At 54.6% G+C, this 20357-nt stretch overlaps 5 protein-coding genes across 5 annotated transcripts; 4 read left to right on the forward strand and 1 right to left on the reverse strand.

Annotated features, from left to right (window-relative positions):
* Nucleotides 1-1709: 1709 nt before the first annotated feature.
* EsH8_III_000560 (SUMO protease ULP2) lies at nt 1710-6305 on the forward strand (the record flags this gene model as incomplete). Its single annotated transcript, XM_083262285.1, has 6 exons — nt 1710-1766; nt 2110-2423; nt 2483-2542; nt 2601-2637; nt 2687-3819; nt 3869-6305. The coding sequence occupies 6 exons, from the start codon at nt 1710-1712 to the stop codon at nt 6303-6305; spliced, it is 4038 nt and encodes a 1345-aa protein (XP_083122772.1).
* Nucleotides 6306-6696: 391 nt separating this feature from the next.
* EsH8_III_000561 (ribosomal RNA-processing protein RRP9) lies at nt 6697-8505 on the reverse strand (the record flags this gene model as incomplete). The annotated part of the gene is made up of 1 exon (XM_083262286.1): nt 6697-8505. The coding sequence occupies one exon, from the start codon at nt 8503-8505 to the stop codon at nt 6697-6699; it is 1809 nt and encodes a 602-aa protein (XP_083122773.1).
* A 507-nt stretch (nt 8506-9012) lies between these two features.
* EsH8_III_000562 (proteasome core particle subunit beta 4) lies at nt 9013-9730 on the forward strand (the record flags this gene model as incomplete). The annotated part of the gene is made up of 3 exons (XM_083262287.1): nt 9013-9109; nt 9215-9464; nt 9529-9730. 3 exons carry the CDS (start codon nt 9013-9015, stop codon nt 9728-9730), a joined length of 549 nt encoding a protein of 182 aa, XP_083122774.1.
* Nucleotides 9731-12556: 2826 nt separating this feature from the next.
* Nucleotides 12557-14757, forward strand: EsH8_III_000563 (P-loop containing nucleoside triphosphate hydrolase protein; the record flags this gene model as incomplete). The annotated part of the gene is made up of 2 exons (XM_083262288.1): nt 12557-12723; nt 12816-14757. 2 exons carry the CDS (start codon nt 12557-12559, stop codon nt 14755-14757), a joined length of 2109 nt encoding a protein of 702 aa, XP_083122775.1.
* Nucleotides 14758-16608: 1851 nt separating this feature from the next.
* Nucleotides 16609-18688, forward strand: EsH8_III_000564 (uncharacterized protein; the record flags this gene model as incomplete). Its single annotated transcript, XM_083262289.1, has 2 exons — nt 16609-17122; nt 17178-18688. 2 exons carry the CDS (start codon nt 16609-16611, stop codon nt 18686-18688), a joined length of 2025 nt encoding a protein of 674 aa, XP_083122776.1.
* Between the last annotated feature and the right edge of the window lie 1669 nt (nt 18689-20357).

A 20357-nucleotide genomic window follows, 5' to 3' on the forward strand; every position in this document is an offset into this window, starting at 1 on the left:
GGAAGAAAGCTAACTTCGCGATACCGAAAGCACAAACGCATCACTTCACCTCTTAGTGTGTTTAACGCTAACCATCAGACAACATGTGTATTTATGGTTCAAAACACAGTCAGCACGACCAAATACTTGGAGTATTGCCGTTCTTCTAACAGAACACAACTAGAGCTGCTTAGCCGCGACTTTGAAGACCATGACCGCTACAGGTCTATTTTTAACCCTATCGCTACGACATGGCTGATTTCCCTGACTCAATTGTTGCGGGGTGGACCACTGGCTGTACAGTTTCTTAAGTTTGTTTGCTATTTGGCATAGAAAGACATTCCAGTCTCGCTGCTGCCCCCAGGAGAGAACGAACTAGTAACGGATAAAGCGACTGAAACGCTTCAAGCTTATGTCTTTGTTCAACTACAAGAGGATTCCAAACAGTTTGACATTCACCGGCTTGTTAGGCTATCCATGCGCAACTGGTTGTCGCAAGAAGGAGAGGAGATCAGGCAAACCACAGACGCGATTGTTTGGTTCTCGAACCGATTTCCCAATCCAGTACTCGAGAACAGAGAGGTTTGGCTAGCTTATCTACAACATGTACGGGCAGCCTTGGATGTCCAAGATAAGTCCACTGATGAGATGGCCCGATACATGCTTCTCTCGAACGTTGGGGAACGCGACAATATACTAGGGAAGTATGATAAGACCGAAGAGATAGATCGACACACGTTGGAGCTGAAAACGAAGATGCGTAGCCCAGAGAATTCCTCCGCACTAACCACTATACAGAGCCTGGTACTTGCACTAGGGAATCAGGCGAAGTATGCCGAGGCTGAGCAGATGCAACAGGAGGCACTGGAGCTAAGAATAAAGGTTTTGGGACCAGAGCATCCCAAAACGCTCACCAGCATAAACAACCTGGCATACATATTAAACAGTCAGGGGAAGCCTGACGAGGCCGAGCAGATGTATCGTCAGATAATAGAGCTAACGGTGAAAGTGCTTAGCTAGAGTATCTCGAGACACTCACTCACGAGTAGAAGCAACCTGGCAGTTGGGCTTTGAACCCAAGAAAATTACCAGGCTGGACAATTCTGAAAATAATATTTTGATACCAAATGTCAATCGACTACAAAGGTAGTATAATATACCGGAATATCAAACATTAATGCATTGCATTGGATAGTCAGGTGGCTAGAACATTAGGAAGAATATTTACGCCTGTAGCGTCTCGAGGCCTCGCTAGATGCAGCATTTCCCCTCTCTCTATATAGTTTTATTTGATGATTGGCGTATAGTTTAAGATCTTATGTTTCGCTTGTAGTGAGAAGCTACATTACGTCATTTATTGTAGTATTTCTCACTGCGGTTGAATGAGGCAACGGTAAGGAGCCCGGATAGGAGGTGGATGTGTGCCCGCGTATTTTCGTCTTGCACATTCGCCTGCCTCTTTTATGCCTGCCGGCGCTTCTTTCCCCTCTTTCAACCCTTTGCAATGCCGCCTTCCGTCTAATGTACAAGGTAGTAACCAAGAGGAAGACGAGAAAGGATGAGGCGTTCTTACACATCCTTGCAATTTGCTCCTGGCCTGTTGCTTCTACTTTCACTATACCGAGGTCTTATCCTGCAGCCGGACCCAGCTCCGAATTCCCTCACACCAGAGTATGAACGATTAGCCCATCTCGAGCAACAGCTATTGCATCTATCTGCAACGAATCAAGATGGTGCCTGAAGGGGCACCTATTGCTCTGACAAGGATGGTGGACGATGGAAATCAGGTACGTCTGTTGTTCTTATCGTCTGAACCAATGTTTCGTTGGCGGCCGTTCCAGTGACTTTTGGACTCAAGCGGCTGGCGGACTTTAGAGATGGAATGCAGTCTCGCCTGCCACGTCCGGGCAAGTGCGACCCCATGGCGGATGTCGCGCTCCGTCGCGCTGGTTTAATGGAGTGGGGCACAGGCTTGCCACGAGGCTGCCAATCCGCTGAAGCCCCAGCGCGCGTCAGCGGGTACCCTTCAGTGTACCCCTCCAGTCACAGGGTACCACCAAAATTTCGACGTGACACCGGAACCTGTAGCCTTCCCCTTCGGACCCCACTAACCGACTTTCATGAATGAAGCAGGAGCACAAAACGACACCGCCTGCCAAAGCACCTTTTCCCAGAACCACGCCGCCTCCATGCGATGAAACGACACAAAAGGGCGCATCCTCGTCTTCTTCCTCCCCGTCTGCGCCCCGATCAACCTCGTTGACGATTACCGCCGAATCTACAATACTGGTGTCCCCGGGCGGCCGCGACGAGGTAGCTCTCGAAAAGACTGCGTATGCGGCAGAGGGAGATCCCGAGACTGAGGAGAGAGGCAAGCAGGCCGGCGTGGACAGTGTCGCCTTCTGTACTGGAGGACAACCTTCAGTAAAGACCAAAGGACGAACGTATGTGGATACACCGGGTGTTTCGCCAACCGGACTTGGGCTAATTTTGGGGGTTCCAGAGCTGAGGAGCTACGGGAACGATACCGCAGCGCATCTTGCCACTCGTTTCCTGTATATGGGTGTGTACCGACGATGAAACACTGCTGGCCAACTGGTCGCTGACGGTATTACTGGCAGGAACTCGAAAGACGGAATTCCCGTCCCAGATCCAATGGTGAGTTTGCCAGAGAAGAGGAAGGCAACCCAGGCTGATGCTTGCATAGATAAGGGGTCTGAAGGATCTACTGAATGGCCCCGGGGTCGGTCCAGTCAACACTTTCAAGAAAAGAGGTCCCGAAACTCGCAACAAGAGGCTCGCGCAACCTCTGCCGAAGCATGTCGAACCCCAAAGGTCCAGTAAACGGCAGAGAACGCAACCCGAACAGGACGGTCCAGCTGAAGCCGCCGACCACGCGACACAACAGTTTGCCGTGGCGGCGCCGCTTTTCACGGTTGTCACAGCAGAACCCTCCCCGGTGGTGGACTTGACAACAGATTCACAAATGTCTAGAGACCCAGAGGTCTCCAGCAGCCGTTCGAACCATGAGCCTCCAGCGAGTGGGCGTGTGCGCGAGTTTCGAACTGTAGAAAGTCAAAATGCGTGTGCGGGCAGGAAGCGACCACGTCGTCCAAAGCTGTATCTGTCCAAGTCGCCCAAGTCTGCTGGTAGTGACTGGGACATTGAAGACGATCTTAATACAGGGGAACCGGTTAGGAAGAAACCATCGCTAGGAGAACCCAAGCACAACCCGAAAACAGCAGCCTACCGCCCCCCTCTTTCGAAACGGGCAAGCGATGAAATAGAGGATGATGGCTCGGACGACGAACTTGGTACTCATAACGGACCCTCGAAAAAGCTCAATCCTCCAGCACCAGAAGAAATCTTGGATGAAGACATGGCATCGCCAACTGCCTCTGTTCACGACCGGCCAAGTGCGGATATGATAAGGGTTAAATTTTCCAACTCTAAGCAAGCCAATCCTGATAGGCCAGTCTTGAGGGTAAAGCGAGCCGTCTCGGGGAAACACACTCTGAATATTGACGAACTGAACGAGGAGGATCATCCAATTCTGCAAGTGGGCGAAGACAAAAATCGACTTATTGCTGTCGACCGTACAGGTGAACATTGCCCGGACTATCGGTGGTTGGAGATCAAGTTAAATCTTTGTTATAAAATCCATTACAGCATGACCAAGGCCCCAGTAGCAGCGATCTCGAGGTCCTCTGGGGATGGGGTTGCGCCTTACTTGGTCTTGGAGTTCGCCGATGCCGGTGACGCTCACACGCTGGGGCTCTGGGCCGAAGCCAGGTCAAAACCTTGGCCCAGCCCCAAGGTAGTCTGCGGGCCAGGGGACAGGTATGTTCGCTAATATACTGGTTACTTGACAAGGCTAACAGAAGTTTAGTGATCAGCTTCAAAAAACCTTCAACAATAAATGGAATCTTGCGGTCAACTACAAGCCTAATCCTAGGGCACTGCCCGACGATCTCAAACTCCTCGAGCACAATGAGGCGAACAGAGCGAACGGTGCTGCAGAATCTTCGTCTTCGAGTGGACCAAGACAAAGCCTGGCTCAACAGAATACGCCTTATCAGACCAGAAGCCAACCCCTGCGAAATAACATGAAGATTGATGGTTCAGCATCTGCTCCGCACATTGGGCCCCGCACCTCTTCGTTCTTCGCTCTCAATAAAGACGATCAAGCTCAACCTGTCACTCGGCGCCTTCCTCCCAGACAGTCAAAGGATACTATCGCTAGGCAGACTTTGAACTCTTCGCCCAGTCTTTCTAAGCGCAAATCCCCTAGCCCCATCTTGTGGACGGAACAAAATCCTACTTGGAGGGGCATATGGGATGAAAAACCGCTCATTTTCCCTGCTACCGGCAAGAACAGGGCGTCGGTCTATGCTGATGACATCTTGCGGCTTGAAGAGGGAGAATACCTGAACGACAGCCTCATCGGATTTTACTTGCGCTACCTTCAAGTAAACCTGGAACAGGAGAACAAGGCGCTGTCTGACAGGATTTACATCATGAACACTTACTTCTACCCGAAACTCACTGATGTGAAGGCGGGCCGGGGCATCAACTATGACGGTGTAAAGTCTTGGACCGCGAAGATTGACCTTTTCTCGTTCGACTACATTGTCGTCCCTGTGAATGAGAGCGCTCACTGGTATCTGGCGATCATTTGCAATCCAGCCAAGTTGTTGAAAACGACCAAGGCCGAAACAACACTTGAGGATGTGGGATCCGCTCAGGAGCCGAAGGAAGAAGGTTCCGTCTCAACTGTTGACGAGCAGGTTAAAAAAATGAGCCTGGAAGAGAGAAAGCCAGCAAACGCAGAGCAAAAGGCTGAAGACAATGACAACAAGGCATCCTCAACTAAGCAACGACTTCCCCGGAAAAGTATGGGAGCCTTGGCTCGCAAGCAGGATCCCAACGAAGCCAGGGTCATCACTCTCGACTCATTGGGTGTTGGGCACTCGCCTACATGTGGGAATTTGAAGGCATACCTAATCCGAGAGTTGAAGGACAAGAAGAATGTAGACGTTGAACCGCCCGCCACTTTTGGCATGACGGCGAAGGGAATTCCCGAACAAGAAGACCACGCCAGCTGTGGCGCCTTTCTCCTCGGCTATATGCGAGAGTTCTTGAAGGATCCGGACGGTGTTGTCGCTAAGCTGGTTCGTAAGGAGTCGCCAAGCTGGGACATTTCGTCGATGGCAATGCGAAGCGAACTCCGCAATATCATCATTGAACAGCGAAAGCAGCAGAACGCACGGCTGGCAGCAGAGAAGAAATCCAGGCGGAAGTCAAACGTTCAGCAACAGGCCACGAGCAAGTCGCCAGAAAAACATACAGAAAGCGACTCTGCGACGCCCGTGACTCCTCAACCAGTTGTTGAAACGCCAAGGAATATATCATCTACTGTCAAAGGGTCCCCAGTGGTACATCGACTGCAAACGAACGGTCGCAGCAGTCCGCCAGCAAAGAAAGAAGTTAGCGACAAGGCCGATCCTGTCACGGAGGCTGGGTCCACCACACAGACTGAACCTACCAATGATGTTGAGCCTGCCAAACATAACGAACCCCATAAGCCAGATGAGATAGCTGCCGCGCCGGCGGACGACGGCAACGACTTGCTGCGCCCCTTGGAGAACAGCTCAGAGGAACCAAAGACACCAGATCGTACGCAGCCGCATCCTGAAGCTCCAACAGTAACAGCCCAGTTAAGAACAAGCCCTCGCCATATCAAAGGCAAGGCTACTGACTCTGATGGGGCGCCGAAGCTATTGCCACCACTTAATTCTTCACCGCCCAAGCCTACTGGCAAAAAGGAATCGGGCCCAAAGGGCCCAAAGGAGAGGCTCAGTAACAGCGAGCTGCTTCTGTGCCGACTGTCTTCCTCGCCGTCGAAGCTTGCCGGCAAGAGTGATCCGGCCTCTGATGGTTCCATTGCAAGCATGTCCCCAAGTCAGCAGCTACTTGGCGAAATGCACTCTTCGTCGGAGTCGACACGCGAGCAGAAGTCGACTTCAGAGAACATTGACGGGGAGGATTCTAAGAGACAAAAGGAGATCATTATCTCAGACGGAGAAACCTCCAAGAATACTCTTCGTTCAATGATGAAGGCTACCCACAAAAGTCCCTACTTTTCGAAGAAAGGGTCACCGCAGGTCAAGTCGTCGCCTACGTCGGCAACAAAACGAAGACCGACGTGTACGGAAACGGTGACGGCGATACCAAGCATTGAGGGAGATACTGAAGGCCAGGCTCACGAGACCGGTACAAAAAAGAGTCCGGCGAAAGAATGTGAGACTGTGGATCTCACCAACTGAGCAGCACTTGACCTCGATACCCCATTTGATATTGGCTGGTAAAGACAGCCGGGAGGCAGGCCTGTGAAACACGGAAGGGATGTTGGGTCTGTCGTAGAGGTCGACAGAACAATAGTGTTCGTTGTTGTTCACTCATTAGCGCGAGGCGTTCTTCGGATCGGTTGCAAATAGCACATCTTGGCTCCATACCCATAGACTTATAACGCGGCGTCCTAGAGACAATGAAGAAACGAAGATTATTTCTCGAGAAGTGAGTGGCTGCAATTTTCGTAGCCTTGACGGAGAAGAGTAGAGGCCCATATCTCGTAGTTCGTACATTGTAGTACAAGATCCTCTATAAGTGCTTTTGCCGACGTCTCTCTCTCTCAGGAGGGGACATTTCTATATGCTTTTACTCGCTTTCCGAATTCGATACATCATTATGGTTGCCATTCACTTCTGGCTTTTTCAACACCTTCGGCACCTCAAACACGTATCCTCCGTTCTTTCCCTTGCCCTTACGCATCTGCCACCTGCCCAATCGATGCTCCTTGCCCACCGCAGCTACGACGCAAATGCCATCCTGGCCGCGATCACCGCGCTCAAAGATGGCAATATCGTTGATTACGCCCTTCAAGCCGCCAGCGGCATCTTCTGACTTGCCCTTGGCGGCTTTTGAGGCCTGATCGGCCTCTGATGTGAGAATACCCGCCGCTTCGATTTTTCTCTTGTCCTCGCTTAGACGCCACACTCTTATGCAGCCATCCCAACTTCCGCTGAGGATGACGTCTGAGTAGGGGATCGTCTTGAGCGCCGTGATCCACCGTGGTTGGGGCGGCGGCACGACCTTCGGGTCCGGGTTGTGATCTGCCGAGGCCTCTTCTGGGAGGAGGGGGTGTTCCAGGCCGTGGGCCATGGGGAAGATGTGGAGAGGCTTCTTTTTTGTGACGCTCCAGAGCGCGAGGGAGCCGTTGTCGCTGCCGGAGACGAAAAGCTCGTCGTCAATCATGGCGACGCGGTCCATGCTGCCCTCATGCGGGAGCGAGCGCGGGTCGACGTCCGGACGGGACTTTTTGTCTACTGCGCCGCCGCGGAAGACGAGCTGTGTCTCCTCTGCGACCTTCCACAGACGTGCTGTGCGATCGCGGGCGCCCACACTGACGCAGCGCTCAGCGGCAAGGGCGTCAATGTCGACGATTTCGTCTTGGTGGCCGAACAATGTCTCGACGTATGCGAGCTCGTCCAAACTCCAAACCTTGACCGTACGGTCTTTTGAGCAGGAGTAGAGCTGGTTTGTGCCGCGGCGGAAGACAAGGCCTGTGACGGCGTCTCGGTGGTGGGTGAAGACGCGGATGGGCTTGAGGGTCTCGGCGTCGTAGATGATGAGCCTGCGGTCCTCGCCGCCCGTGACGACGTACTTGCCGTCCGGCGAGGCGGCAACGCAGAGGATCTTTTCCACATGGCGCTGGAACGACTTCTTCGCCGCATTGTTCATGTTACCCTTTAGCCAGTTCTCCAGCTCGGGCCTCTTCCGTGGTGGGGCAGGCGGCTTCTTGGGCTTCTTCTTGGTCGTCTGCGGGAACTGGTGCTGTGGCAGGTCCTGTATCCTCCACTTGTGCAGGTACATGTCCTTGGTAGTGGTGTAGGCGAAGGGAGCGTTGACGGCGACGGAGGTGAAGGTATCGGTGTTGTTACGGAAGAAGGACGAGGTCGCACGGTCGAAGGCGAGCTCGTCAGCGAGGGCGCGGTAGACTTTTCCCTTGGACTCGGCCACGTCCTCTTGTAACCGCTCGTTGATCATGTCGCGGTCAATCTCAGCGGCGTCGAAGCCAACCTCGTCCACCTGCTGCTTGACATTCTCGAGGTAGCGCTCAGCGAGCCTCAGGCGGCGCTCGGCAGCCGTCTCGCCCGCGGCGCCCTCGTCCTCGTCTTCTTCGGAGGAGCCATTGCCGCTTTCCTCGCCGGCGCTGACTATGCTCTCGTCGTCCGAGTCGCTGCCCGAGATCGATTCGTCGTCGTCGCGCTCAATTCGCTTTTTGGAGGCGGGTTTTGCTGCTGCGGCGGCGGTCTTCTTGCCTTTGCTGCCAGCGGCGCCCGCTGCAGACTTCGGAGGGGCCCTGTTCGGGGTCTTGGAGGCGGCAATTCGCTTCTTGGGTGCCTCGGGGACGCCCGTCCTCTTGCGCTTCTTGTTGGACCCGGGGATTGTAAAAAAGGACGACATTTTGGCAGATCGTTCTGGCTGCCTGGGTATCTGGGCGAATTGTCCTAGCCCGCCTACATCGACGATATTTTTTTTGGAGGTGGGCTTTCCAGAAAAAAAAGTTCGATTGGTACGTATCCCGGAGAATCAGATGTCAGTGTGGGGGTTGCTGCATCCAATCAATGGCTAACGCCAGGGCTTGGTTTTTCCGGGCGGCGGCGGTCTGATGGGGCAGAATCGCCCAGGGCGGCCCGTCCGTTCAGGCTGTAGCTTGACTGCGCGTTCCGGGGGGTAGCTCGACCTTGGAGGTTGAAGGCTGACGACCCCATACCAACGAACAAACACCACGAACCTTCCCCCTCAAGCAACCAAGAAGACGCAACAACATCAGCCAAAATGTGAGAAACAAGCTTCCTATTCCTGGCTCATGGAAGATGCAGCAGCTAACATGAATTGCGTTTTGGCAGGGAGGTACTTCTCGGTATCACGGGTAAGGACTTTACCATCATCGCAGCTTCCAAAGCTGCCATGCGTGGTGCGACAGTTCTCAAGGCCGCCGACGACAAGACGAGAGCGCTGAACAAGCAAACACTGATTGCATACTCTGGCGAGTCGGGCGACACTGGTGAGTGGTTCTCAATGAGCCTCAACCCCACCGAGGTTCACCCCTCCTCATATTTGGGGGGTTTCGTCATGATGCAAGTTGCTAACATAGCTTGGTCACGTTTAGTACAATTCGCCGACTACATCCAAGCAAACTCCCAGCTCTACTCGATGCGAAATGAGACGGACCTCTCCCCCTCGGGCCTCGCCAACTTCGTCCGCGGCGAGCTCGCGTCTAGCTTGCGCTCGCGCAAGCCGTACAACGTCAACCTGCTCCTGGGCGGCGTCGACCCCATTACACAGAAGCCGGCGCTGTACTGGCTGGACTACCTTGCGTCGCTGGCGCCTCTGCCATATGCCGCCCACGGCTACGCACAGTACGTTTGGAGCTCTGGAGTCGTTTGGGAGAGCAAGAACGGGATAGCTGACACGGGAATATAGATACTACTGCCTCTCGATCCTCGATAAACACCACCACCCCGATATCACACTCGGCCAGGGTATTAAGATCCTGAACATGTGCACGGACGAGCTCAAGAGACGGTTACCGATCGACTTCAAGGGCATGACGGTCAAGGCCGTGACCAAGGACGGAATCGTGGACATAGAATTTGATGATGACAAGGTGGTTAAGGCTGCTTGAGGCGGCGGAAGCGACGGCGGGATGGGCCTATCCTCATGGGTGCAGCGAGCACCAAAAGAGGCCTTGCCAGCAAAATGTACTACTAGACCGGGCTGGTAATTGATCCGGGCATCAGTGCTATCATGACCAACCCTTGTTTCCTGGGAGACGTCGTCCTGTGCATCCTGCGATGTGGTGTTGGGCACTGCGTGTGTCAAGCGAGCAACAGACTAGCATGGCTATGGCTGGCAATGCACGAAAGACAGGTCCCATTGACACGGGTAAGGAGAGACCGCATTGTTTAAGACGGCGCGGAATAATGCCTTCGATTTCAGCCGACACAAGCCTATCCCAAGCTGGGTTTTGACAGCGTAGTTGACAACGGTGTGATGCTCGCTTTATGAGCCTGCCGGTGGTGGTTGGGGGACTGAGTCGGTCCTGGCGGTAGAGGGGCAAGCAAGCGGTGAGGTCACGGTTTTTGCCGCAGCACAGGGATGCTGGGTGTTTGAAACGTACCGGGGCGGCCCCGATTCCTCTTGTTGGTATCGTTCGTTCTTTTCCCTTTATTGGAACACCATCCAACATTTCGTCCCATCTGGCCGGGTGTCTCAAGAATTTGGGAGGGAAGCAAATGCGGCTGGCCTTCCGGCCGTACTTGGACCAAGTTAGAACGGGGTGTTTGACTCGCCGCCCTACATTCCCTTGTGAGGAGTGCCCTTGATGTTTCCTTAGTGCGAAGCCGAGTAGGATGCAGGCTTCTTTATGTGTTGCAACGGCGGCTCGGCGGTCCCGATGCATCAGACAACACCAAAAAAAAATTAAAAAAATTTGCCGTGCTGTTGGGGCCGGGGTTCTGTGGTGCAACACTGCGATGTGATTAAATGTCGAGATTCCGGTAGGGAAAATACAGGTTGGAGCAGGCAAATTGCGTTTCCAAAATCCGATGGATCAGTTGCATTTGCATCATTGGGGAGGGGCCGCTCGCTAGTAGTGAGTGGTGCCTAGGCGGGCTTGCCCCCACGAGGTGACCTCTAGTTGGGTTTCTGAAGGGTGACAGGCAGTGAAGTAGGCAATTGGTTGAAAAAGAAAATACCAAAAATTTCCGACTCTCTTTGTAACTACATATCTTCGGAGTTTGGAGACAGCATCGGAATCAAATAGAAATGCCATTACACAAGAGTTGCATGACTTCTAACTCACTGCACGCGGTGAACTAGTGTTGCAATCTCTGATGCTCGAGTATCCGCGGCTGTCCATTGCCAGGTACATGTCATTTTACTTCAGCGAGGCCTTCCTTGCTCTTGCATCATCTCTGTTGAGGGATGTTTGCCAAGTCAGCCAACTCAGTCAGAGTCAGGTTAGGCAACTTGAAAGTTGTCCCTGTAATTGCCACTTGGCCACCTTACATTTCCTCCATTTTATCGACTTGCTGGCGGGGCACCCTGCAACCCCGAACTTCATCTCTTGTTTCTTCCCGCCCACGCTAGTCGTGGCCCTGCCACCAAAGTTTACCCCCGATACCCAAACAAGTCTATTCGGGTGAGTACGTACCCGCCCTCTGCGACTCTCACCCAGAAGGCAAAACTTTTTGCGCGAGTTCGCTGGGACACTAGTCTTCGCTGTGTACAATCGAACAATCGAAGGAAGTGCGCTCATAAATCTGTTGAACTGAAGGTACTCGACAGTTAGACCTGGGCTGTCGGAACACCTTGTCCGAGACTCAGGGTCCCGTTCATGCGCGGGCCGTAGCGACATCGAGGTGACGACGTGACGTTTGTTTTATCTTAGCAGAGGTACCTTAAGCCCGAGTACGTACCCCGTGCTTCGGTATCTCCTTGAACCTCCGGTATTCCGTAACAAAAGAATGCAGTTCCCTTCCCCTTAGCCCCAGAGAAGGCGGCAAAGAGAAAGAGGCGGCGGAGGGAAGGGGGGAAAAAAGTTGGCCAAAATTTTGACTGGTTGTTGGTAGGTTAGCGTGGCTGTCACCTCACATGTCATCATCCTCTGCTCGTTCACCCTGCAAAGAACAAGCACATGCTACACGGTCTGAAAGGTGGCCAATCCGGTGTGTTGCTTATCCACCCCCTTGGCGGGCAGTAGCGGCTGAGGGAGCCTGGAGCCTGGAGCCTGGGCGGCGTGCAACGACCAGCTCAGCAGGAGAAGGGGGGAACAGGGCAGGCGTGGGACTCACCGCAGAAGGCGGGAAGGGAAGGCGCGCCCCCCAAATTTTTCTGGGAGGGTGCGGCGGTGTCAGTACCAGCGCCAGCAAACCCAGTGCCAAAAAAGCCAGGCTGCAGGGGTGTCTGGCCTTTTCTGGTGGATTCCGACACAATCTCAACCCAATTTTTTTTTCTCCCCTACTTCTTGCCTCCTCCGATCTTCAATCCCTTTTCCCTCCCACCCACAACCTCCCTCTCCCACAAAACTCTTCCCACACCTCACAAAAAGGGATCCCTATTCCTCCAACCCCATCCTCCCACCGACACATCACTTTTCATCGCTTGTTCTCTTGTCTTTCCTTTGAAGCATCTTGGGAAATACAAGGCTCAGAACTAATCCGTGCCTCAGAGCACCCGCGCCTGCCTAATAGACGACCTGAGAGACGAACATTTGGAAGTCGCCCCGACTTTCGGTTTTTCCTTCTCTTTCATCCTTCTTTCGGTGTGCCTGTTTTTATCCCAACACACAAACAAAATCGCGGACCGGTTTCCCTTGACTTTTGCCTACTCTCTCGCTGTATTACAGTCATTTCGAGAGTAATCCAACGTCGACCGATTCGAGATACCCTACCGTCGACACACGAGCAATCCTCCGTATTCGACACTCGTCCTCATCAAATCACCCATCATGGCTGATCAACTCAACATGTCTGGCCTGAACATCCAGGACCAGCAGAACCAACCCCGCTCCTACATCCCTCCCCACATGCGTAAGATGAATGGTGGTGCTCCGGGCATGAACGGCGGCGGTCCCCCCGCCCCCGCCCCCGGCATCAACAACAGCGCCTGGGCCGGGTGAGTCAAACCCCCCTGGAGACGGATCATTTGTCGATCCGTCTTCTCACCTTCGAAGACAAGCCCCGTTTGCTAACAGACCCCGATGACAGAAACCCCCAGAACTTCGACGCTCGTCAGCCTCAGGGTGGCGACTGGCCTGCCATGGGCGGCCCTGGTGGACCCGGCGGTCCTCCCCCTGGCCCTGCAGGACCTCCTGCCCAGCAGCAGACCTTCCAGCCCCGCGGCGGTCGCCAGGGCGGCTGGCAAGAGGGCGGTGGCCGTGGTGGATACAGCGGCGGCGGTGGCTACAGCAACAACGCCGGCGGCGGTGGTGGCCAGCAAGCCCGTGGATCTGGCGACGGCCAGTGGCGTGACGGCAAGCACATTCCCGGCCCTGCCAACCCCCGCGTTGAGCGCGAGCTCTTCGGAACTGCCGACGACCCGTCTAAGCAGCACACCGGTATCAACTTCGAGAAGTACGACGACATTCCCGTTGAGGCCTCTGGACACGACGTCCCCGAGCCTGTTCTCACCTTCTCCAACCCCCCTCTCGACAACCACCTCATCAGCAACATCGAGATGGCCCGCTACAAGATGCCCACCCCCGTTCAGAAGTACTCTATCCCCATTGTCATGGGTGGTCGCGATCTCATGGCTTGCGCCCAGACTGGTTCCGGAAAGACTGGTGGTTTCCTCTTCCCCATTCTGTCCCAGGCCTTCATCAACGGCCCTTCTACCGTGCCTCCCAACGCTGCTGGAGGATTTGGTCGCCAGCGCAAGGCCTACCCCACCTCTCTGATTCTGGCTCCCACTCGTGAGCTGGTTTCCCAGATCTACGAGGAGTCGCGCAAGTTTGCCTACCGTTCATGGGTCCGCCCCTGCGTTGTCTACGGTGGTGCCGACATCGGCTCCCAGCTTCGCCAGATCGAGCGCGGCTGCGATTTGCTCGTCGCCACCCCCGGACGTTTGGTCGATCTTATCGAGCGTGGACGCATCTCCCTGCAGAACATTAAGTACCTTGTGCTGGACGAGGCCGATCGCATGCTTGACATGGGTTTCGAGCCCCAGATCCGCCGCATCGTCGAGGGTGAGGACATGCCCAACGTCCAGAACCGCCAGACTCTCATGTTCTCCGCCACCTTCCCCCGCGACATCCAAATGCTTGCCCGCGACTTCCTGAAGGACTACGTCTTCCTTTCCGTCGGTCGTGTCGGTTCTACTTCTGAGAACATCACCCAGAAGGTCGAGTACGTCGAGGATGTTGACAAGCGCTCCGTCCTCCTCGATATCCTTCACACCCACGGTGCTGGTCTCACCCTCATCTTCGTCGAGACCAAGCGCATGGCCGACTCGCTGTCCGACTTCCTGATCAACCAGAACTTCCCCGCCACCTCCATTCACGGTGACCGTACTCAGCGTGAGCGTGAGCGCGCTTTGGAGTTCTTCCGCAACGGACGCTGCCCTATCTTGGTCGCTACTGCCGTTGCCGCTCGTGGTCTTGATATCCCCAACGTCACCCACGTCGTCAACTACGACTTGCCTACCGACATTGACGACTACGTCCACCGTATCGGTCGTACCGGTCGTGCCGGAAACACTGGTCACTCCACTGCCTTCTTCAACCGTGGCAACCGTGGTGTTGTCCGTGATCTCCTCGAGCTTCTCAAGGAGGCCAACCAGGAGGTTCCCAGCTTCCTCGAGACCATCGCCCGTGAGTCCTCCTTCGGCGGTGGTGGCCGTGGCGGCCGTCCTCGCGGCGGTGGCCGTGGAACCGGTGGCAACCGTGACTTCCGTAAGTACGCCGGTGGTGGCGGCGGCGGCGGCTTCGGCGGCCCCCCGGCTGGCGGCTTTGGCGGCGGTGCTGGCGGTGGCTACAGCGGCGGTGGTGGTGGCGGCAGCTTCGGCGGCCCCCCTGCCGGTGGCTTCAGCGGTGGTGCTGGTGGTGCCGGTGGTGGTGCCGGTGGCTACAGCGGCGGCGGTGGCGGTGGTGCCTACGGCGGTGGCGGTTACGGCAACCCCAGCGGCCCTGGCGGAAACTCGTCCTGGTGGTAAACATTATTCCACTATGACATTTGGCGGCTGTGAAAAGACAGGGGTCTCACAGCTTTCCGCCACGCAGCGTTTCCAATTCGCTGCCAGTTTTCGATCTCTTTTTTTTTCCTTTTGGTTTGCGCGCATGGGTCGACATTGTACGCATTCATCGTCACGCTTTTTCTGCATTTGGAACTTTTCGACACACGGCGGCATGACCCCGAGAGCCGACGGTTGTGCGTCTCATTTCTCAACGAGAGGCATCATCGGGTGTTCGGGCAGGCATCGGCATCGATAGAGAGCATTTCTTTGATTTTGCTGGACCGAAACTCCATGATACCCTTAGACCGACATTGGGAAAAGCTTTGAGAATCGGCAGAGCTGCATGAAAACACACGTGCGGTGTGCTGCAGCGTGGCCGGATCTATGGATACACGACACGGATCCAGGATCTGCCTACGCATTACGAAGATCATGTTTCTGCTTTTCTACCAGCGTTTTCCCGAAGGGCATTTTCGACGCTTTTCAATGATAGAAGGGTCATGCATCTCGCCGTGCATACATAGACAAAAGTGGATTTCTCCGGTCGTCTAGTCATCGTCACTGCAGGCTTGCCCCCGGGGCAAACAGGGCAGGGCAGTGACATCGAGGACGAGGCGGCGGCATAGACTGGACTGGTAATGGAAGGTTCGGATGGACGGTCGACAGAACGGATAATTTCAAAGACGTTTTGAGAGCGGGAACCAGTGGCCCTCCCAGGCACAGATTAGGGATTCACAGGGAGGGGGTACAAAAGTTCTTGCTCTTAATCGGTATTGGCCACACACATGGACGTGGTCTTCAGCTCCGGCAATGGAAAGGAATTGCTGGGGGCTGGAGGCATCAGAGACTTCGGTCTCGGGTTCGAGGCGAGGTGGCCGTGCGAGGCCAACTCCCTTGGTAGACAAGCCAGTCTGGACTGAGAAGTCCCAATAAAAACAGATTCTGATGTTAAAAGACTTCAACGATGTGAATGGAGTGTATGTGTGTGTGTGTGTGTATGTGGTTCAAGTCCTGGATGCTTGGGCGTATCTTGGTCGTCACTATTGTAATTCCCTGATACTAGTTTACCAGTGTCCACGTTCTTGTGGGATATTTCATTTTTGAGCCCGCACAATGTAAAACCGTTGCCTAACGTGCAGCTATCTCGATACTAATGATAAGATGCTTCACACTACGGAGTCGGTTTCCATGGCCGTTACTTTGCTATTATTTCAAATAGATCTGCACCCGAGTTCTGGATGCTGCGTGATGAATACCTTTTTGTGGCGCCATGATGCACTGCCAATGAGAACTTTTCTGATGCCGACCAATTATGCCAACCAAGTGCAGTCTGGAGATGAATTCGGGGTCGAAGGCTTGGTGGAGTTGATGATTCCGGAGAAGGCCAGGCTTACCAGTTTTTGGCCCACGGGTACGTACAGCGCAAGGGGCAGCGGGTGAGCCAGGAATTTTAGTGGTCCAGGACAGCCTGACGCGCTCCCCCCAAATCGTGAGCTCCGGGCTCCGTGCCTCGCTTCCAGCGAGTTGGCGGGAACCTGGAATCTCAGCATCGCCTGGTCTGGGCGGTGGGCAAAGTCCAAACCACCTCAGCTCGTCACATCAGAACTTCCATTCGTCATCCACTTTCCTCCAATTCACCCAACCTGCGACTCAATTTCTCTCCAACCACATCGCATCCCTTGATTCGAAAGCTGCTCGACTAGATAGTCGCGACCACGACGACTTCCGCATTCGTGTGACGGGCTAACGGCGCTGAACCAATGATCGCGACCTTTCTGGATCTTTTCTGAATCATTCAACCCTCCCGATTGACCAGCCTTACCATCTGCGATGGCGCCCGCCTCTCCCAGTTCCACTGCGGGCGGCGCAATGTCGGACGCAGAGGCGCCTACTTCCCCGATGCGCGGCGATGAGGGCAAATCCTTCCTCTCGCAAGGCATGACCGAAGACGAAGATACCCGGATGATGGATGGGACGCCCGAACCGACCGAGAAGACGTCAGGCCGCGGCAAGGGGAAGAATTCACAGAAGGAGTCGTCTCAGAACGTCACCGGCAAGATTCGACACCTGAAGAAGGAAGACGGCGAGCCGCTCTGGCGCAAGGACATCCAATACGATTTCCTCAAAGCCATCTTCGATGACGAAACAACCGTCTTCACAAACTCTTACGAGCCCGAGAAGGGCTCCCAGAACTTTGCCGACCTGTACATCGATACCATGTCGCGAAGCAGCAAGACGAGCAAGGTTCTTCGCGATAAGCTCCTCAGCGATCGAAGTGCAGCGAAGGGCATGGCCATGGTCTGCCTCCTGGTCAACATTGGAAGAATGAACACGACGCTCAATTGTGAGTCCATCTCCGCCGTCCAATTGTTGACAGCCAATTGCTAATAACCAGGCAGTCTTCCCCGAGATGCGAGCCCAACTACGAACATACCACGCCATCCCTTCGCTCCAGGCGAATCAGGACGCGCATGCATACAAGCAGCTCCAGGATGCTCCGAGATTGAAGTCCATCCTGAAGGGTGGTGCCGAGGACCGCGAAGAGCCCGGCAGTCTGAACAAGATCAAGGCCCGCGACGTCCCTCGAACAAACCCGGTCAATCTGCTCTTCGTCATTTGCCAGTCGGCAGCCAAGATTGCAGAACTGCACTTCCCACCTGGACGAGAATTCCACGACTTGGTCATGAAGACCAACTTCACCAGCAAGTCCCGTGCTCGGGCTTTCCTCTGGATCATGTGGTTCTACCTCGAGTCGGACTTCACCGAGGAGGGTTGTGATGAGAACCCTTTTGGACCTGGTGTCGACTACGGCGTCGACGTCGCTAACCAAGGCGTCCCTGACCTCGAAGAGATGACACCAGAGGAAGAAGCACTGGAGAACGTCGATACAGAGGTGGAGATATCATTTGGCGAGGAGAAGCAGAAGATGCGGGCCAAGATCTTGGAGGCAGACCAGGCTTACCTTGCCGACAGCCAAACCAAACGCGGTTCGAGAACATCTCGTGTGATGGCCGAGGACGGACCAGCCATCTTACCTCGAATCCGCCCTTCGAAGCATGAATCTGATATGGACAGCACCCGTTCAACGCCACCTCCCAAGGCATTGGGACGAGGGCTCGGAGGTTCGGTTCGGCGCGGCGGAGCACCACTCAAGTACCAGATATTCGAGGCCTCTTCGCCGGCAGGGCCCGCTCATCAATCCGCGGAGGGGATTGTAGCAAGAAAGCCTCGGCCTCCCACAGCACACCAGATCGCAGTCGAGCGGAACAGAAACCAAAGGGTCGAGTATATACTTGATCGCGGCATCCGCAGACAACACCACAAGGCTAGAAAGCTACGACGTCAGGACGGTGCGATTTACCGAGCATACAAGCGAATTCAGAAGATGCCGAACCCGTTCGAGGACAGCGAAGGCGAAGATGGTCCACGGCGGCAGCTGGCGTCTACCGGCGACAAGACCGTTGGTGCTTTCCGACAGAAAGGTTTCGGGGGTCTTGTGCTCCTTACTACGGAGAATGATGACTTTGGAGAGGAGGCGAGCGCCTACTCTGCATCATTCAGACGTACATCACGACGACTGGCCCGGTGGAGTGCCCATGAAGGACCCCCACTTGGCGTCGTCCCTGCCAGGAAGAGGAAGAAGGCGAACGGTGAAGCAGGCAACCTGGATAACCACAGAGGCTCTGAGGCGGCAGGGGAGTCGCCATCCAGGGCGAATGGTGATGCCAACGGTGATATGACCCTCGGTGATATCACCTTGGGAGATGTCACTATGGACGACGCCGACGACGCCGATAAGACGGCCATCCCCGGAAGCCCCGGCGATGAAGAAGAGCTGGACGACATGGACAGGTCCCTCCTAGGCCTTCCCGCCGATGATGGCGACGACTCCGGCTCTGAGGATGACTAGCTTCTACTCAGGGGCTCTTATCGTTGACCCTCACTTTACCCTCCAGGGTTGAATGGCGAATTGCTGGGTTTCCTCCGAGGTTCCCCTATCCATCTTCTTTTCCATACTATACACCATGATGCGGCCGCTTGTGGAGAGAGTAGGGAGCTACTTCTTCGCCCTTTTCCTTTTCTGTCTCTTTTCTTTTAGACCTGTGGCGGCGTAGGAGTTGTATACTAGTAGCACGACAACACAAAAATTGGGCGCGAGGATTCACACGGGAAGGGGTGGTAGAAACTTTTCAGACGCCAGGGAGGGGTTCTATAGGGAGCGTCTTGTGTTCTTGTCTTTGTAGGCTATTTCCTGTTAGTGCTTTACTTGATCGTGCTCCTCGCTCGCGGCACGCAAAAAAATACAATGGACACTACAGTCATAATTCGATATCGTCCGGTTTCTAATGAGTTGCTCGACGTCGGGGGTTGATGTTGATGCCGTCGAGTGCCGCGGCATGCGATCTTCGTGGCCTTGTTCTGTAGACAATGCACCTCGGGTGGGTGCACCACCCACAGCTCGTCATATGTGCCTTCCAGTAGGGTCATAGCATGTTCCCAACAGGGATATGTCACGATTAACGACGGCAACGTCTCTCCTCGTCTGGTTGTTGGATAGCGGCGGTATGTTTGTGTCGGTGGCAAGGCAACTACTTGATGGGCTCTCGGCCAGAAGGAGCCAACGAGCCAACTGCGTTTGCTACATCTAGCTGGGTCGGCAATACCTCCGGTGCTCTTTCTTACTATCTCCTTTTTTTACAAGATTCGTCCAAGACGGCAGCGGGCTAGACAGAACATCCCCGTTAGATTCTGTGGGACTTGTGTAAGGGCGTGTAATGTCAAAATTAAGATGGTCCTGTGTCTATTTCCCTTGGGGACTTGTGAGGTCTACGGGCAACAGCCTTCTGGCACGTATACACTCGTGCGTTGAACAGCCATACGTTTTATCATACACACGCGTAGTCAACAGGGACGGAATCTGGCCTCTAGTTCCTATCATAGGCTCTTCTCGCCCTGGAGGATGTCCAGGTTACGGCATAAGGGAGGGTATGAGAATAATGATACAGACGAAGGGAAACCCGAGGAGGACACGGAGATGCGGCGAAAACTCCCCTCTGTTTACCACCAAAAGAACATCAGTTCTGATAACGTGCGTGAGCTTATTCTATCCATGCCACGGCCCGACTGCCGAACCACTTAGTCAGGTTATCGTGAGCCTCCAACAAACCTGCAAAAGAACCTATATGAAGTCTGTCTGTTGCGGATTTGGTGGGGCCTTCGATTCCAATACTCGCGGCGATACTGCAAATGCGCCTCCTGGCACAAAAAGATCCAGAGTTACCGACCCGGACCCGGCGAAGACGAACAAAGGCTTAGCGTTGAATGGTACACCAGGCAGCTTTCCGAGCTTCCGTGGTCTCGAGCGGCCATCGAGCAAGTAGCGTCCGAGCTACGTGGACGTGGCCTGCCTAGTGCCTCACCCTACGTGGCTGCAACGTAGGCTCCCGCGCGCGTGTGCCATAAGACTCTCTGTCATGTACGCCCGCGCGGGGCGCTATTCCCACGACCGCGCGCCGGGTCTGTCAAGGATCCGGTAACTTCTCTGTCCGCATCACAAACAAATGCAAACGAAGCTGACG

This window comes from Colletotrichum jinshuiense, chromosome 3 (genome assembly GCF_051148585.1).
Source record: "Colletotrichum jinshuiense chromosome 3, complete sequence".
Taxonomy (NCBI): domain Eukaryota; kingdom Fungi; phylum Ascomycota; class Sordariomycetes; order Glomerellales; family Glomerellaceae; genus Colletotrichum; species Colletotrichum jinshuiense.